At 40.0% G+C, this 14,315-nt stretch overlaps 2 protein-coding genes across 2 annotated transcripts; both read right to left on the reverse strand.

Annotated features, from left to right (window-relative positions):
- Positions 1-2,805: 2,805 nt before the first annotated feature.
- rbm15b (RNA binding motif protein 15B) lies at positions 2,806-6,539 on the reverse strand. The gene is made up of 2 exons (XM_079808645.1): positions 3,902-6,539; positions 2,806-3,110 (listed from the first exon to the last, which is right to left on the reverse strand). Exons 1-2 carry the CDS (start codon positions 6,332-6,334, stop codon positions 2,937-2,939), a joined length of 2,607 nt encoding a protein of 868 aa, XP_079664771.1. The 5' UTR covers positions 6,335-6,539; the 3' UTR covers positions 2,806-2,936.
- Positions 6,540-6,926: 387 nt separating this feature from the next.
- Positions 6,927-11,586, reverse strand: manf (mesencephalic astrocyte-derived neurotrophic factor). The gene is made up of 4 exons (XM_079808667.1): positions 11,350-11,586; positions 9,533-9,660; positions 9,305-9,446; positions 6,927-7,818 (listed from the first exon to the last, which is right to left on the reverse strand). The coding sequence occupies exons 1-4, from the start codon at positions 11,435-11,437 to the stop codon at positions 7,634-7,636; spliced, it is 543 nt and encodes a 180-aa protein (XP_079664793.1). The 5' UTR covers positions 11,438-11,586; the 3' UTR covers positions 6,927-7,633.
- Positions 11,587-14,315: the final 2,729 nt, after the last annotated feature.

Genomic DNA, 14,315 nt, shown 5'->3' on the forward strand with positions numbered 1-14,315 from the left:
AAATAGTTAAAAAAGCATACATTGTGATTTCTGGATTTTTTTTTTTTTTTAGATTGTCTCTCCACAGGGGACATGCACCTACGATGACAATTTCAGACCCCTCCATGATTTCTAAGTGGAGAACTTGCAAAATAGCAGGGTTTTCAAATACTTATTTTCCTCACTGTATGATATATATATATATATATATATATATATATATATATATATATATATATATATATATATATATATATATATATATATATATATATATAATGTGTGTGTGTGTGTGTGTGTGTGTGTGTGTGTGTGTGTATATAAAACATTAAACGCAAAAACACATTAAAGAAGATTTTAGCATTTTGTGACGTTTCAGTGAGGACAAGAACGTTTCGGAAAATGCTTGAAAAACACCATCCTGGTGTGGACGGAGTGTTTTGAAATGAAAACGCTGTGTTCAAATGTATCCGGATATAATGTATAAATATATATATTGTGTATAATGTATAAATATATTTTATATTCATATTTCATATTCACTGTGAAATATTATTACAATTCATATTAACTGGTTTCTGTTGCAATATATTTTAAGATGTAATTTATTCCTGTGGTAGTAAAGCTGAGTTTTCAGCATCATTACTCCAGTCTAGTGTCACATGATCCTTCAGAAATCACTCAATTCAAATTTAAATCAATGTTGACCATTTTAGCTGCTTATTATATTTTAATTATGATCATGATACAAATCATGATACACTTTTGCCATTCAAAAGTTTGGGACAAGTATGATTTAAAAATAAATAAATAATACTTATTTAGCAAAGGCACAGTACATTGACAGTAAAAGACATTTATGAAATTAATAAATATTACAAAAAAGGTCTATTTTATAATAAATACTGTTCTTTGAACTTTTTATTCATCAAAGAATCCTGAAAAAACAAAACTTCCGCACAAATGTGTTTAACATTAATAATAAGAAGAAATGTTTCTTGAGCATCATCATTATCATATTAGAATGATTTCTGAAGGATCATGTGACACTGAAGACTGGAGTAATGATGCTGAAAATTCAGCTTTGCATCACAAGCCTAAATTACATTTTAAAACATATTACAACAGAAACCAGTTCATTAAAAGTGTAATATTTCACAATATTACTGTTTTACTGTATTTTTGATCAAATAAATGCAGCCCTGGTGGGATTAAGAGACTACTTTCAAAAACATTAAAAAAACACTTAATGGTTTTCAAACTTTTGACTGGTACTATAACAGATTTTCTTGTACCAAAACAACCTTTAATAATATTTGTCGATATCTTAAGATCTATTACTTACCCGTGAAGTTCAAACACATTGATTATATCTACATGACACCGGTTTATCAGGATTCCATAAAAAAGCTATTAGACAAAAATCAAAATTTAACAGTCAAATATGAGAGCTGTGATTCAGGCCATCACATGTTGACTCATGAATCACAGTTCTCCGACAGCAGATAGCAGCGTTCAAATGACACCAGTTGTTGGCAGGTTGACAAGTGCAAACACGCAGACAAAAAAAAATGTCCAATTTAAAATGACCTGTCACCTTGAGAGCGGGGGGTTCGGTGAATTAAGGAACTCCAAAGCCTTTCTGTACAGAGAGTTGGTCAGCAGGAAAGCGTTGGGAGATCTGTCAGGATTTGACAGACTGTACTGGGGCTCGATCAGTTCAGATCCGCTAATTCAGACATTGAGAAATGAGCTAATTAAGTGTTAGTCTCAAGTACAGTCACTCACTACGTTATAAATAACTAACAAGCTTCTGAAAACAATAAGGCTGGTTAATCTTCCAGCGTCATGTAGATCTATATATTAAACTGCATAAATATTGTATGCAAACGACTTAATTTGCATCCCAGCATAGGGTGAAACTAAATGAAGACTGCTTTTAAGTCTGTTCAATGCAGAAACAATGTCTCAGCAAGCGTTTAATATGCAGGGCACTGACTGTTTCCCCTGAAGCAACTTCCCACTTGCACAGCAGGAACTCATGGGTTTCATATGTTGAGATAATGTGGCTTTTCTTTGACCACACTGCCACCTAGCGGTTATAACACAAACTGCACCACAGTCAAGCCTCATCTGAACTCTACATTTGTTTGGTTTTTTTATGATGGATGTGGTTGCCTGGTTACCACTTTAACCTTCGCAACTTGTTTGTAGGCAGGACTGAGAAGGAGAGGTAACTATGGAGACACATGGAGAGGTAACCATGGTTATTGGCCACATATCCCTAAACCTTTTTGCAAATAAAGACAGGAGGTACAAGTTTAAAAACAAGCACATGAATGTTTACTTTTTTTTTTATATACGCCATACAGGTTTCGCATACAGACAGAAACGGACTTCCTATAAAAGTATTACAAAAAAAAAAAAAAGTGTTAAAAGATGTAAAACAAAAGAATATGATTACAAATAAACAATTACTGTTCAGTGCAAATGGCTGTAGTGTTGGCAGGTGGACCTTCAAATCCCATGATTATGAACTTAAGTCTTAAAATAACACTTGTTTGAGGTTTATACATTATTATGCAATTCAAATCAATGGACATTTTTTTTTTTAAACTCCCAGAATAGCACTTGCTTTAAATGCGTTTACAGATAGGGTTAAAATGACTCGGCAAATAGTCATTCAGTGTTGGAAAACAATTAAGGCTTAAAAAGACCACTGTGTACAAACAAACACAAGCTTAAACTGTAGTGTTCGTAATGTTAACAAGCATTAGTGTGTCTGGATCAGTACAGTACTCGTTCAGTATGTAACATATATGGTCACATGAGCTTTCTGTTAGTGCTGCAGGTGTATATTTATAACAACATACAATAAAAATGCAATGGGCTCAAAGATTCTCTTCATTTTTGTCAAACATACCTGATGTGTTACATGGTTAAAGAGGTAGATGCCATCAGTTACGACACAAACGCCTCATCTGAACTGAACATACCGCCTTGTCAAGCACCATTTTATTTCTGAAAAGAAAAACATCTAGGGCCTTAAAAGGGATAAGTTCACCCAAAAATGAAAATTCTATCATCATCTCACCTTCAAGTTGTTCCAAATCTGTACGAGTTTCTTTCTTCTGCTGAACACAAAAGAAGATATTTTAAAGACAGTTGACAGCACCCATTTTTTTCCTACAATGGAAGTCAATACCGGTTTGATTTCCAGATACATTCCAAAAGTTTCCAAAAATCCAAAGAGGTTTCTAAAAATTCTGGAAAGTTTCTGGAAACTTTGCAACTCTATTGATTCCCAACAATCTTTAAAATATCTTATTTTGTGTTCAACAGAAGAAAGAAACTCATGTTTGGAACAACTTGAGGGTGAGTAAATGATAGAATTTAAATGTTTTGGTGAACTATCCCTTAAATCTGATGTTTAACGGACAGAGAAGAAGAATATGGGAGAGAAGAACTGTTGTGTAAAAAGGTTCAAATAACATACTTGAATTCCGGTCAACAGAAATTGACATTTCAAACGTATTTTTAAGTAAACTGAATGCTACAATTCATTAACAAATTAGTTTACGCGCATTCTTTCAGTTTGAGCTTTAAAAAAAAACAGGCCCAGTATGTTTTACACCCATTATAGCAAACCACCAGATTGGAACTTCAGTCAAATTGCTTTGTGCATGCAAATATATAAAAACACATTTTTAAAGTAGGATACAATGGAACATTTTTGAACACAGCTGAGAGACATTTTTTTAAAAACTCTGGGATGCTATTTGATTTCAAAACATTTTGAGAAGGGAATGATGATCATGTGGACTGTGTGGAAGTATTCAAATAAAAAGGTACATCCATCCTAAAATCATAAAAGGCATAAAATCTGTGTGGAACATTGGAATTGTTAAGGTGAGTCTCTAACCACCACGATGACCAGGTGCTCCTCCTCAAGTTTGCCAAGAGTTTTCAGAGCGGTCTGGAGATACTGCTGAGAGAAGTCACATGGAGGGAAGGCGTACAGCATGCCCCCCGTCTCTCGCTCTTTGGGGCCGCCGAGGGGCAAGCCGATGACCCCTGCTGCCTGCTTGTTCCTGAGGTACGTCACCAGGTTGCGGAGAAGGCGCTGTTGAAGGCCTGGTTCTGGAGGAGGGGCGTCGCGGTCCATGGGACCCTGGACGGCGAGGAGCACGGCGTAGCTGTCCGGGCTACCTAGTTTGATGCGACGCGTCACCTCGTCCAGTTTGGGCTGATCCAACCTCAGACGCTGTGCAATTTTAAGCTGCGTGATCTTGGCGCCACCTGCTTGGTTGTCTCTCATGAGGGCGTGGAGAAAGCTCACGCCCCCCTCGAGCATGTGCATGTTTGTGGGGAAGCAGCTGTTCTTAAGAACAAGGGAACCGTGCCACACGCGGCTCAACGTCAGGGCGTATTCGGAGAGTGTGCTGGGCTTTTTGGAGTCTGTTTTGGACTTGTCCGTCTGCGAGTCGGGGTCGCTCTCACTTTTGCGGTGGTTGCGATCACGCTCGTCCTTTCTCGGATGCAAAGCTTCGTCCTGGGCAGGACGTTCGTCGCTGGAGTGTCGGCTGATGTCTGGGGTGTGATCGAGGGGTTCTGAGGTGGAATCCGGAAGACGCCCGCGGCCCCGGTCCGGGCTGTCCTCAGGAGTGGATGGCACCCCTACTCTGAGTTTTGACCTCCCGCGCTCCTCGGCGGGACGGTCATTGGGGCTGAGGCTCCTTCGCTTGCGGCGCTCCTCCCAGTTTTTACCCAGCCCCCGTTCTAAGTCTCGCTCCTTTACCCAGCGCTCCCTGCTGCGGCTACGACTGCGGCTGCGCTGTCTGGCCCGCCCAAACGCTTCTGGGTTCGCCCGCCGCTCTACTCCCTTCGGCGGACTCCAGTCCCGGTCCGAAAGGCGCTCCCGTTCTCGCTCGGCGAACAGAGGGTGTGATGGCGAGCGGGCCCTCGTTCTCAGCTCCCTCTCTAGGCTACGGTGGCGTCCGTAACCATCAGCGAGGATATCATAATGTGGAGGCGGGAGCAAAGGCGGTTGGTACTGTTGAGGGTACGCCCTCGTCTCCTCTGCCTTCGCAAAATCCACACGTAGCCTACGGTTCGGACCGCCCAGAGGAAAGCCACGCATTTGCGCACAAGCGGCCTGTGCTGCGTCCAGGCTCTCATAATGAATGTAAGCAAAATTATCTCCTTTCACATAGTCAATGGTGCGGATACTCCCAAAGCGATCAAACTCGCGGGCTAAAGCAGCTAGGGAGGTATTCGGGCCGAGACCGCCAACCCAGAGCCGAGTCGTCGGATTGGCTTTTCCGTATCCAATCTTAATCGGGTTGCCATTAATCATGCGTCCCTGCATGGCCACTTTAGCCCGGTGAGCCATATCCAAGTTCTGAAATTTAAGAAAAGCATACGCGCCGCCCTGTCCACGAGCGGGGCGCTTGATAACAACTTCTTCAATAATTCCATACTTTTCAAATCCTTGTCGTAGTTCCACCTCAGAAATATTATGATCCAAGTTGCCGATGAACAAATTCCTTGTGGCTCTCTGATCGTCCTCTGGTTTTAAGTCCTCCTCTGGAAGCTGATATGCATATGCGCGGCTCCTCTCCTCCAAAGCGCTGTAATAGTCTAAAACACGGTCCCTGCTGAGTCCAATGCCATCGACGTAATGCCTGGGTCTCATTTCTCGAAGGGCGCTACTAGCCCCAGCACCGGGTGACAGGGACCGCTGTCTGTAAGTGTAGGCGGCGCTGTGTAGAGATACATAACTAACATCTGGAGGCGTGACACTGCGACGCCGCATATACATGGGTTCAACTTTGAGCGGACGGTCGTATAGCACCAACCTGGTTTTGGCGTGACGAGCTTCCCGTGCAATTTCAGTGTGTCTGAAGTTGACATAGGCGATGCGACCCAGTTCAGGCGTGTGAGAAAGCTTGACGCTCACATCTCCAAACTTTTTAAACTCATGAAATAGTCCGTCCTCCACATGTTCATCAGAAAGCTGAGATCCCAGGTTGCTGATAAGTAGTGTCTTGTATTCTAGTCGTGTACCCACTGTTTCTGTGGATGGAGTCTTACCTTTGGGCAGGACTGAGGTGGTTCTGAGGGGGGCTCGACCCAGCAGACCCAGTTCATGATGCGGGCGGTGATGCAGACTCTCGCGCTCTTCACGGACCCGCGGTTTTTCCCGCTCTCGGCTGCGGCTTCGTTTATGATAGCTTCGGCTCTCGGCGAGCAGCAGCGCGAGCGGCGGGTTCGGTTCGCGCTCTCGGTCCCGCTCGCGGACGCGTTTGGCGAGCGTTCTGGACGGACTCGCGTCGCGCTCGGCCTGCCGCTTCATTTTACAGTGATGCTCCCCCCGCAAAAATATAAAATCTGCTCCTAGGTGAAATCTCACGGCTCCAGGAGATTTTGTACATCCGTGAGGAGGACTTTAACTAACGTTTGCACGGGAAAATGTTCGCCTGGGTGTTGAGTTTCACCGTTAAAAATAAAACGACAAACATTAGCGTCGCCTCGGCTGCATCTATTCCGCCATCTTGGACAAAAGGAATGTGCGCGCTCCGCGAGTGGGAGGAGCCTCTGCTGACGTCAGAACGCATTCGCGTGACGCTTCAAAATCAATATTGACACTAAATAAAGTTCTGAGAACTAAATGTATTAGCTCTTTTCATAAGAATCTAATACTTATTCTTATTCAAGAAGAGCTGAGAAAAACATTGCCTGAATTATTGTGCTATTGCACAGTCTACTGTTTGTGAATGTGAAATATATAAATGCAACAATAAACCTTTTCTTAACCAGAGCTTGCACATGTAGTAGGTTCACTATACAGCAAATGCACATACTATGCACAGTATCTGCAGAAATAGCCCAACATAGGCGATACCATCACATGATAGACAATAATGAAGAAAGTATGCGTTATATGACAATCCAAATAATGTACGTGAACTTATTTAATGCACCAAAAGCTGTATACACATACATGCAATGGCTATTGCATTATATAACCATATAAATCAATCAAGTCGATACCATCAACTAGGTATTTTGGTAGTCAAATTAAACACAAATACCCTGAGGGAAATTTTACAAAAAGTGGCCATGATGAAAAAGGTACAATGTTATATTTATATAAACAACATGACCAACAAATAATAAAAAAGGACAAGACCAATTTCTTTTCTTCATTTAATGAAAAAGACAGTATAACTGTATTAAACACATTTTACACTCAAACTGACCCTCACATTTTGAAGATGTGACTCTCCTCCATTATATTTCATATAATGAGTCAACCCTAAAAAGCCTATACCCTCAAAAAGAAAAGAAAAAGTAAATCAAACTAGGCAAAGTGTGTCAGACATATTTCCCATAACATCAGGAGGCAAACATAGGTTGTGTTGGATATTACTTAAAACTACAAGCTTGCACATTGCAAGTCATAAATTAAAGGTTGTATTTTACTGAAGTGTGTGTGTGCGCGCTCTGTTTCTTGATGTTTACCCCTGAAGTACATGGTAACGTGACAACACAATGCAAACCCCACTGTTAGGTGGTCAGTCAGCTGCACAGCGCAAATCTTCCGCCCTAAATGCCTTTGGCCGCTGCCTTGGTCCCATAATTCCCAGCAAGTTTACAGATCTGTCCGTGCCTTGGCTGCGTTGGGCGCATACTTGGGCATTAGCTCATTGATCTTGCGAATGAAGTCGGATTTCTCTGCGCATCCTTTGCAGGATTCGCCCCATTCCTCCAAAATTTTCTTCAGATCTTTCACTTTCAGCTTCTTCAGGTCGACTGAGCTCAGGTCAACTTGTTTATCTAGAAGAAAGAAAATGCTTTTAATGGCTTGCAGTATACACCGCTTTATTACTATACATACACATATACAGTAGTTATACTAATAAATGTCCTGGCTAATCCAAGCTTTATAATGGCAGCCCAAAATTTGAAGCACAAATGGATGCATCCATCCCTTATAAAAGTACTCCACACAGGGTTAATAAAGGCCTTCTGAGGTGAATTGATGGGTTTGTGAGAAAAATATCCATATTTAACACGTTATAAAGTAAAATATCTAGGTTCCGCCAGACCGCCTTCCATATTCAAAAAAGCGTAACTGGCGCGACAACATCGATGGATGTTGGGTAAGCGTTTTGAACTGCAAGAGGCGTTACACTTTCTTTGTAAGTTGTATACAGAAGGCAGTTAAAAGCTATAGATATTTTAAATTAGTATTAAATATAGATCATTTTCTTACACAAACCCATCGATTCACTTCTTTATTAACCGCCCGGAGCTGTGCAGATTACTTAAAATTTTGGGCTGCCATTAAAAAGCTTGGAAGAGCCAAGACATTTTTGTATATAACTCTTGATTGTGTTTGTCTGAAAGAAGAATGTCATATACACCTAGGATGGCTTGAGGGTGAGTAAATTATGGGATAACTTTCTTTTTTGAGTGTATTATCCCTTTAAGATCTTTTAATGTTTCTGGCAGAAGTCTCTTCTGCTCACCAAGGCTGTATTTATTTGATCAAAAGTGTAATATATTTCTATGATGGTAAAGCAGAATTATCATCATTATTACTCCAGTTTTCCAGTTCGTCACATAATCCTTCAGAAATCATTCAAATATGATGATATTTGATGCTCAAGAAACATGTATTATTACTACCAATGTTGAAAGAAGTTGCACTGCTTAATATTTTTCTTTTTTGTGGAAACCATGATACACTACCATTCAAAGGTTTGGGGGCAAGTAATATATAAAATAATAATAATAATACTTTTATTAAGCAAGGATGCATTACATTTCTATTTCAAATACATTCTGTTCTTTTTACCTTTCTATTCAAAGAATCCTGAAAACAAAAATGTATCACGATTTCCACAACAATATTAAGCATGCAAAATGTTTTCAATATTGATAAAAATACAAAACAATTATAATAATTAAGCACACTGTGAATGTGACACTGAAGACTGGAGTAATGAAGCTTTGCTTTACAGGAATAAATTACATTTTACAATATATTAAAACATAAAACAGCTATTTTAAAGTGTAATAATATTTCACAATATTACTGTTTTTACTGTATTTTGATCAAATAAATACAGCCTTGGTGAGCTTATGAAAAAATCAATGTTTCCAATCTTTGGACCGTCATTGTTGATCAAGATCTATACATCAACAAGATTGATTTATTGGGCGGGACGCTTAAACAAACAGAACAATGGATAGCCAAAAGACACAAGTAGCAAAGAATCAGAGGAAACTACTTTTTAATGCAACCTTCTCAACTTACCATATTTCAGTTCACAGATTTGACTGTCTTTCTTTTTGAGCTTTTCACAGATCTTATCCACTGGCACATGATGACTCATCGGCTTGGAAACTTCATTGATAATTTTTGTTGCTGCATCAATTGTTGCTCCTATATAATAACACTGCACACACACACACACAAAGTAAGAATAAACAAACAGATATAATGCAAGGAGAAAAAAATTAATTGATACACACAAAAACTTACAAAGCGGTTTTCTTTCCCTTTGGCATCTTTGCAAGATTTTAGAAGAGCTTTTTCGATGGAGTCACTGTTGAACTGGACGTCATTGTCTTTTAGCGTCTGGTAAAACCGATCCAGGAAACCCACACAGACTGCAATGTAAAAATCATAAACGATTAATTAAGACATCATTACGACTTACAAGCAAGATTTACTTTACAACACAGCAATATCTAGCTGATGAAAACATATGCCAGAGAAAGTATATGTGTATTCAATATTAATATATATACGTCTTTTAAGTTTTTCCCCCCTATATAGCACACGTACGTCTCCAAGATGTCTGTTAAAGAGCGGTTCATCTGGAAAGCATCTACGGTGTGAATCTAACTTTAAAAGGTCAGCTTAGATAATCACAAACATCTTAAAGACATTTTCTAAATGTCGATTTAACATCCGACAGGAAACGTCTCAGACGTGTTGCAGATGAGGAAAAAAAAAACATGCATATCAAATAGAAGTCTCAGAGAAGCATGTATGCTATTCTTCCAAGTAAGGAAGTCCCTGATATTTCCAAGTGGTAACCCTGTTAACCCTCTGGGCAACAAAATTAGTCACATTTATAAAATCATCCAGATAAAATGTCATATGTTGCATATCAGTTAATCTCAAAATTATTTATTGATCAGTTTATAAATAGAAAAACAGGAAATGATGTCCAATATTTAAATGGGTGTGCCATTGATAGTTCTGATTATGAAGTAATGTATTTGCATGGGTTTCTGACAATAACCTGCATTATCCACAGTATTACAGTATTGTTTACAATATGATTTGAGGGTCCAAAAGTTACATAAATAAATTCCTTTACAATACTAATATAAAATACGTCCTATTATTAAAATACTTACTTTTCTAATATATCGTTTTAGAAATATACACTATATATTATAAATATACATTACAAATATATTATAAATATGTTTAGCTTAACAAAAATAATTTATATGAACTGAATAACTGAAGTAACGTTAGTTAAAGGGATAGTTGACCCAAAAATAAAAATTACCCCACGATTTACTCACCGTCAATTCATCCTAGGTGTATATGACATTCTTCTTTCAGACAAATACAAGAGTTATATAAAAAAAAATGCCCTGGCTTTTGCAGTTTCTGTTTTGAAGTCCAAAAAAGTGCATATATCCATCATAAAAGTGCTTCACACGGCTCCAGGGGTTAATAAAGGCCTTCCAAAGTGAAGCGATGGGTTTGTGTAAGAAATATAACCATATTTAAAACTTTACAAACTGTAACAACTTCCGCTAACTGTCGTGCGCACGTTCACATCCAACAGTTAGTGGAAGTTAGAGATTACAGTTTATAAATAAAAGTTTTAAATATGGATATTTTCATACAAACGCATGGCTTCGCTTCAGAAGGACTTTATTAACCCCCCGGAGCCGTATGGAGCACTTTTATGATGGATGGATGCACTTTTATGCACTTCAAAACAGAAACAGCCATTCACTGCCATTATAAAGCTTGAAAGAGCCAGGACATTTTTTTTTATATAACTCCGATTTTATTCGTCTGAAAGAAGAATGTCATACACACCTAGGATGACTTGAGGGTGAGTAAATCATGGGGTCATTTTAATTTTGGGTTGAACTATCCCTTTAACAGTAGGAAACGAACACAAAAAATTCCCAATAAAACGCCCTCAACTAAATATACAACATAGCGAACTAAATCAGATGAATACAACGCAGAAGTGAGATGCTCTCGACAGGGAATGTGTTTCCTGAACATGTTTACACTATGAAGATATGAAACAAACTCACCTTCACACTCTCCATCTTTCAAAGCATCACTGCAGCTCGGAACCAGCGCCAGGGCGAGTGCCACAGAAAGCCCACTTAAATATAACATCCTAAAACCAAACACACGTGTCTAACTACTTAAATACGTTATGAAAAAGTGCTGGACTTGGTTCTGAACGATCATTAAAGATACCGGCTCGAGAACACGCAACGTACAGATTCAACAGCGCTTCCTATTGAAAGTCCCCGCCCACTCTCGCATCTGATTGGTTACCGGTCCACTCTTCGCTCGTCTATTGGCTGGCACATGACGTCGCAACACGCACTCTTGTCTGAATGGATTTGCAGTGTTCATCCAGGGAGTGAGTCCAGTTGGCGGCCTCTGATTGGTTCTGAAGGTGAACTTTCCTGGTGACGATGTACGGATTGATGATGTGTGGTTTGTTCCAGCGCCATGTTTGTAGTTCTCTGTCATCCGGTGACGCTTTACATCAACTGTCATCATTCCACTGAGCAAAATTAGTAGACGCCGTTTATCAGTAAGAGAGTATAAACATGACATGACTATTTTGAGATTTCTCTCACATAAACACTATTGTGGTAGAATCAGAAGGCAATTCCATGTTAGTTGCAAACATTTGAATTAAATTCCAAAATCATTATGTTTAAACAATAAACCTGCAGCACCATGACAGGTATGAAAACGAGGCTGTGAGGGATAGACTTTTTGTGTTTTCAATGGCATCTGCTGTAAAAAGCTGTATTAAGATTTATTTTATATTTTTTTGTCTATGCCTACTTTCATTTAGTGGAAAGATATTTTTTGCAGTGTTTCATCAGCAGAACGATAAATAACACAAAACCAAAAATTATTCAGACCAGATATAATTTTTGACTAGTGGGTGCAGGGCACTTGTTCATTTATGTAAGTGAGGATATCAAAATAAAGTAAACTGATATATTATACCCAAAAATTCTACATACAGTGGACTACCAGAAAAATGTATACAAATTTGGGACCAAAATTATTCCGACACTTTGACCTGACAATTTTTTCCTTTTACACCACAGACTGAACAAAATTAAGCATTGCTTGGTCATTGGTTGACCTAAATTGGAGTTCTTGTCATATTTTATTACCATTTTCTTAGCGAATGAACTGTGATGTGAGAAAATGTTTGACTTACATGTCTATCCCTCACAGCCTCGCTTTCATTCCCATTAAAAATGAAAGATGGCGCTGAAAATAGAGTCTTTAAATCCACAGTTGCCTTCACTCAGGTTAGATTTAGGCTGTAATATAGGCTAATGAATGTAGATTCACCAATCAGGCATAACATTATGACCTAATATTGTGTTGGTCCCCCTTTTGCTGCCAAAACAGCCCTGACACGTCGAGGCATGGACTCCATTAGACCACTGAAGGTATGCTGTGGTATCTGGCACCAAGATGTTAGCAACAGATCCTTTAAGTCCTGTAAGTTGTGAGGTGGGGCCCACAGATGCTCGATTGGATTGAGATCTGCGGAATTTGGAGGCCAAGTCAACACCTCAAACTTGTTGTTCCTGAACCATTTTTGCTTTGTGGCGGGCGCATTATCCTGCGGAAAGAGGTTTCCATGAAAGGGTGAACATCAGGGGTCTCAAACACTAAACTTTGATGTCAAGTAGGGGGCCACAAAATATCGGCCCGTGGGCTACTTGAGATCCCTGCTTGACATCAAAGTTTAGTGTTCGTGCGGCCACCGCGTTGTTCTGAAAAGCACCTTTTTGCTAAGTCGTTTATAATAAAGATTGAGAAGATTGAATCAGTTGTGTTCCTCTTTTTTTGGAATACTTGAAACAATTTTTTTGTGGAATACTTGATGCGGCCCAACCTGACCCAGAGTCTACCTCCAGCGGCCCCCAGGTAAATTGAGTTTGAGACCCCTGGTGTACATGGTCTGGATCAATGCTTATGTAGGTGGCACGTGTCAAAGTAACATCCACATGGATGGCAGGACCTAAGGTTTCCCAGCAGAAAAATAACTGCCTCCGCCGGCTTGCCTTCTTTCCATAGAGCATCCTGGTGCCATGTGTTCCCCAGGTAAGCAACGCACACACACCCGGCCATCCACGTGATGTAAAAGAAAACGTGATTCATCAGACCAGGCCACCTTCTTCCTTTGCTCCGTGGTCCAGTTCTGCTGCTCACGCTTTCGGCGGTGGACAGGGGTCAGAATGGGCACCCTGACTGGTCTGCGGCTATGCAGCCCCATACGCAACAAACTGCAATGCACTTTGTATTCTGACACCTTTCTATCAGAATCAGCATTAACTTCTTGAGCAATTTGAGCTACAGTAGCTCGTCTGTTTGATCGGACCACATGGGCCAGCCTTCACTCCCCACGTGCATCATTGAGCCTTGGCCGTCCATGAACCTGTCGCCGGTTCACCACTGTTCCTTCCTTGGACCACTTTTTATAGATACTGACCACTGCAGACCGGGAAAACCCCACAAGAGCTGCAGTTTTAGAGATGTTCTGACCCAGTCATCTAGCCATCACAATTTGGCCCTTGTCAAACTCGCTCAAATCCTTACAGTTGCTCATTTTTCAGACTGATCTCATGAAATTGTGTATGTATGACACGCCAATTCGCTATGCCATTTTGGCGTGCTATCAAGACGCATAATCGCTTTTTAGCGTGTTTATCAACGCCGATTCATTCTATCCCCCTACACTGCCCCTACCCCTAAACCTACCCAACACACACATACACACACACTGCCCCTGCCCCTAAACCTACCAATCACAAGAAACATTCTGCATTTTTACATTTTCAAAAAAACATAATTTAGTATGTTTATAAATCCATTTACATTCATGCGGAATCACACGGCGTAGCCATACACGCAGAGATTATGGTTAGTTTCGGCGTACACATACACGCGGAATGACACGGCGTAGGATAGCTCAAAATGCGTACAGATAACACGCCATTTGGCT

This window comes from Gobio gobio (assembly GCF_949357685.1).
Source record: "Gobio gobio genome assembly, chromosome: 24".
In the NCBI taxonomy this organism is placed as follows: domain Eukaryota; kingdom Metazoa; phylum Chordata; class Actinopteri; order Cypriniformes; family Gobionidae; genus Gobio; species Gobio gobio.

Excerpts from the sequence above, each read along its gene's own strand:
- rbm15b (XM_079808645.1), bottom strand. The coding sequence starts at position 6,334 with ATGAAGCGGCAGGCCGAGCGCGACGCGAGTCCGTCCAGAACGCTCGCC. Across the intron at positions 3,111-3,901 it reads AGCACCTGGTCATCGTGGTG|AAGAAAGAAACTCGTACAGA; the intron begins GTTAGAGACTCA and ends TGTGTTCAGCAG.
- manf (XM_079808667.1), bottom strand. The coding sequence starts at position 11,437 with ATGTTATATTTAAGTGGGCTTTCTGTGGCACTCGCCCTGGCGCTGGTT. Across the intron at positions 9,661-11,349 it reads GAAAGATGGAGAGTGTGAAG|TCTGTGTGGGTTTCCTGGAT; the intron begins GTGAGTTTGTTT and ends TTTACATTGCAG. Across the intron at positions 9,447-9,532 it reads AAGGGAAAGAAAACCGCTTT|TGTTATTATATAGGAGCAAC; the intron begins GTAAGTTTTTGT and ends GTGTGTGTGCAG.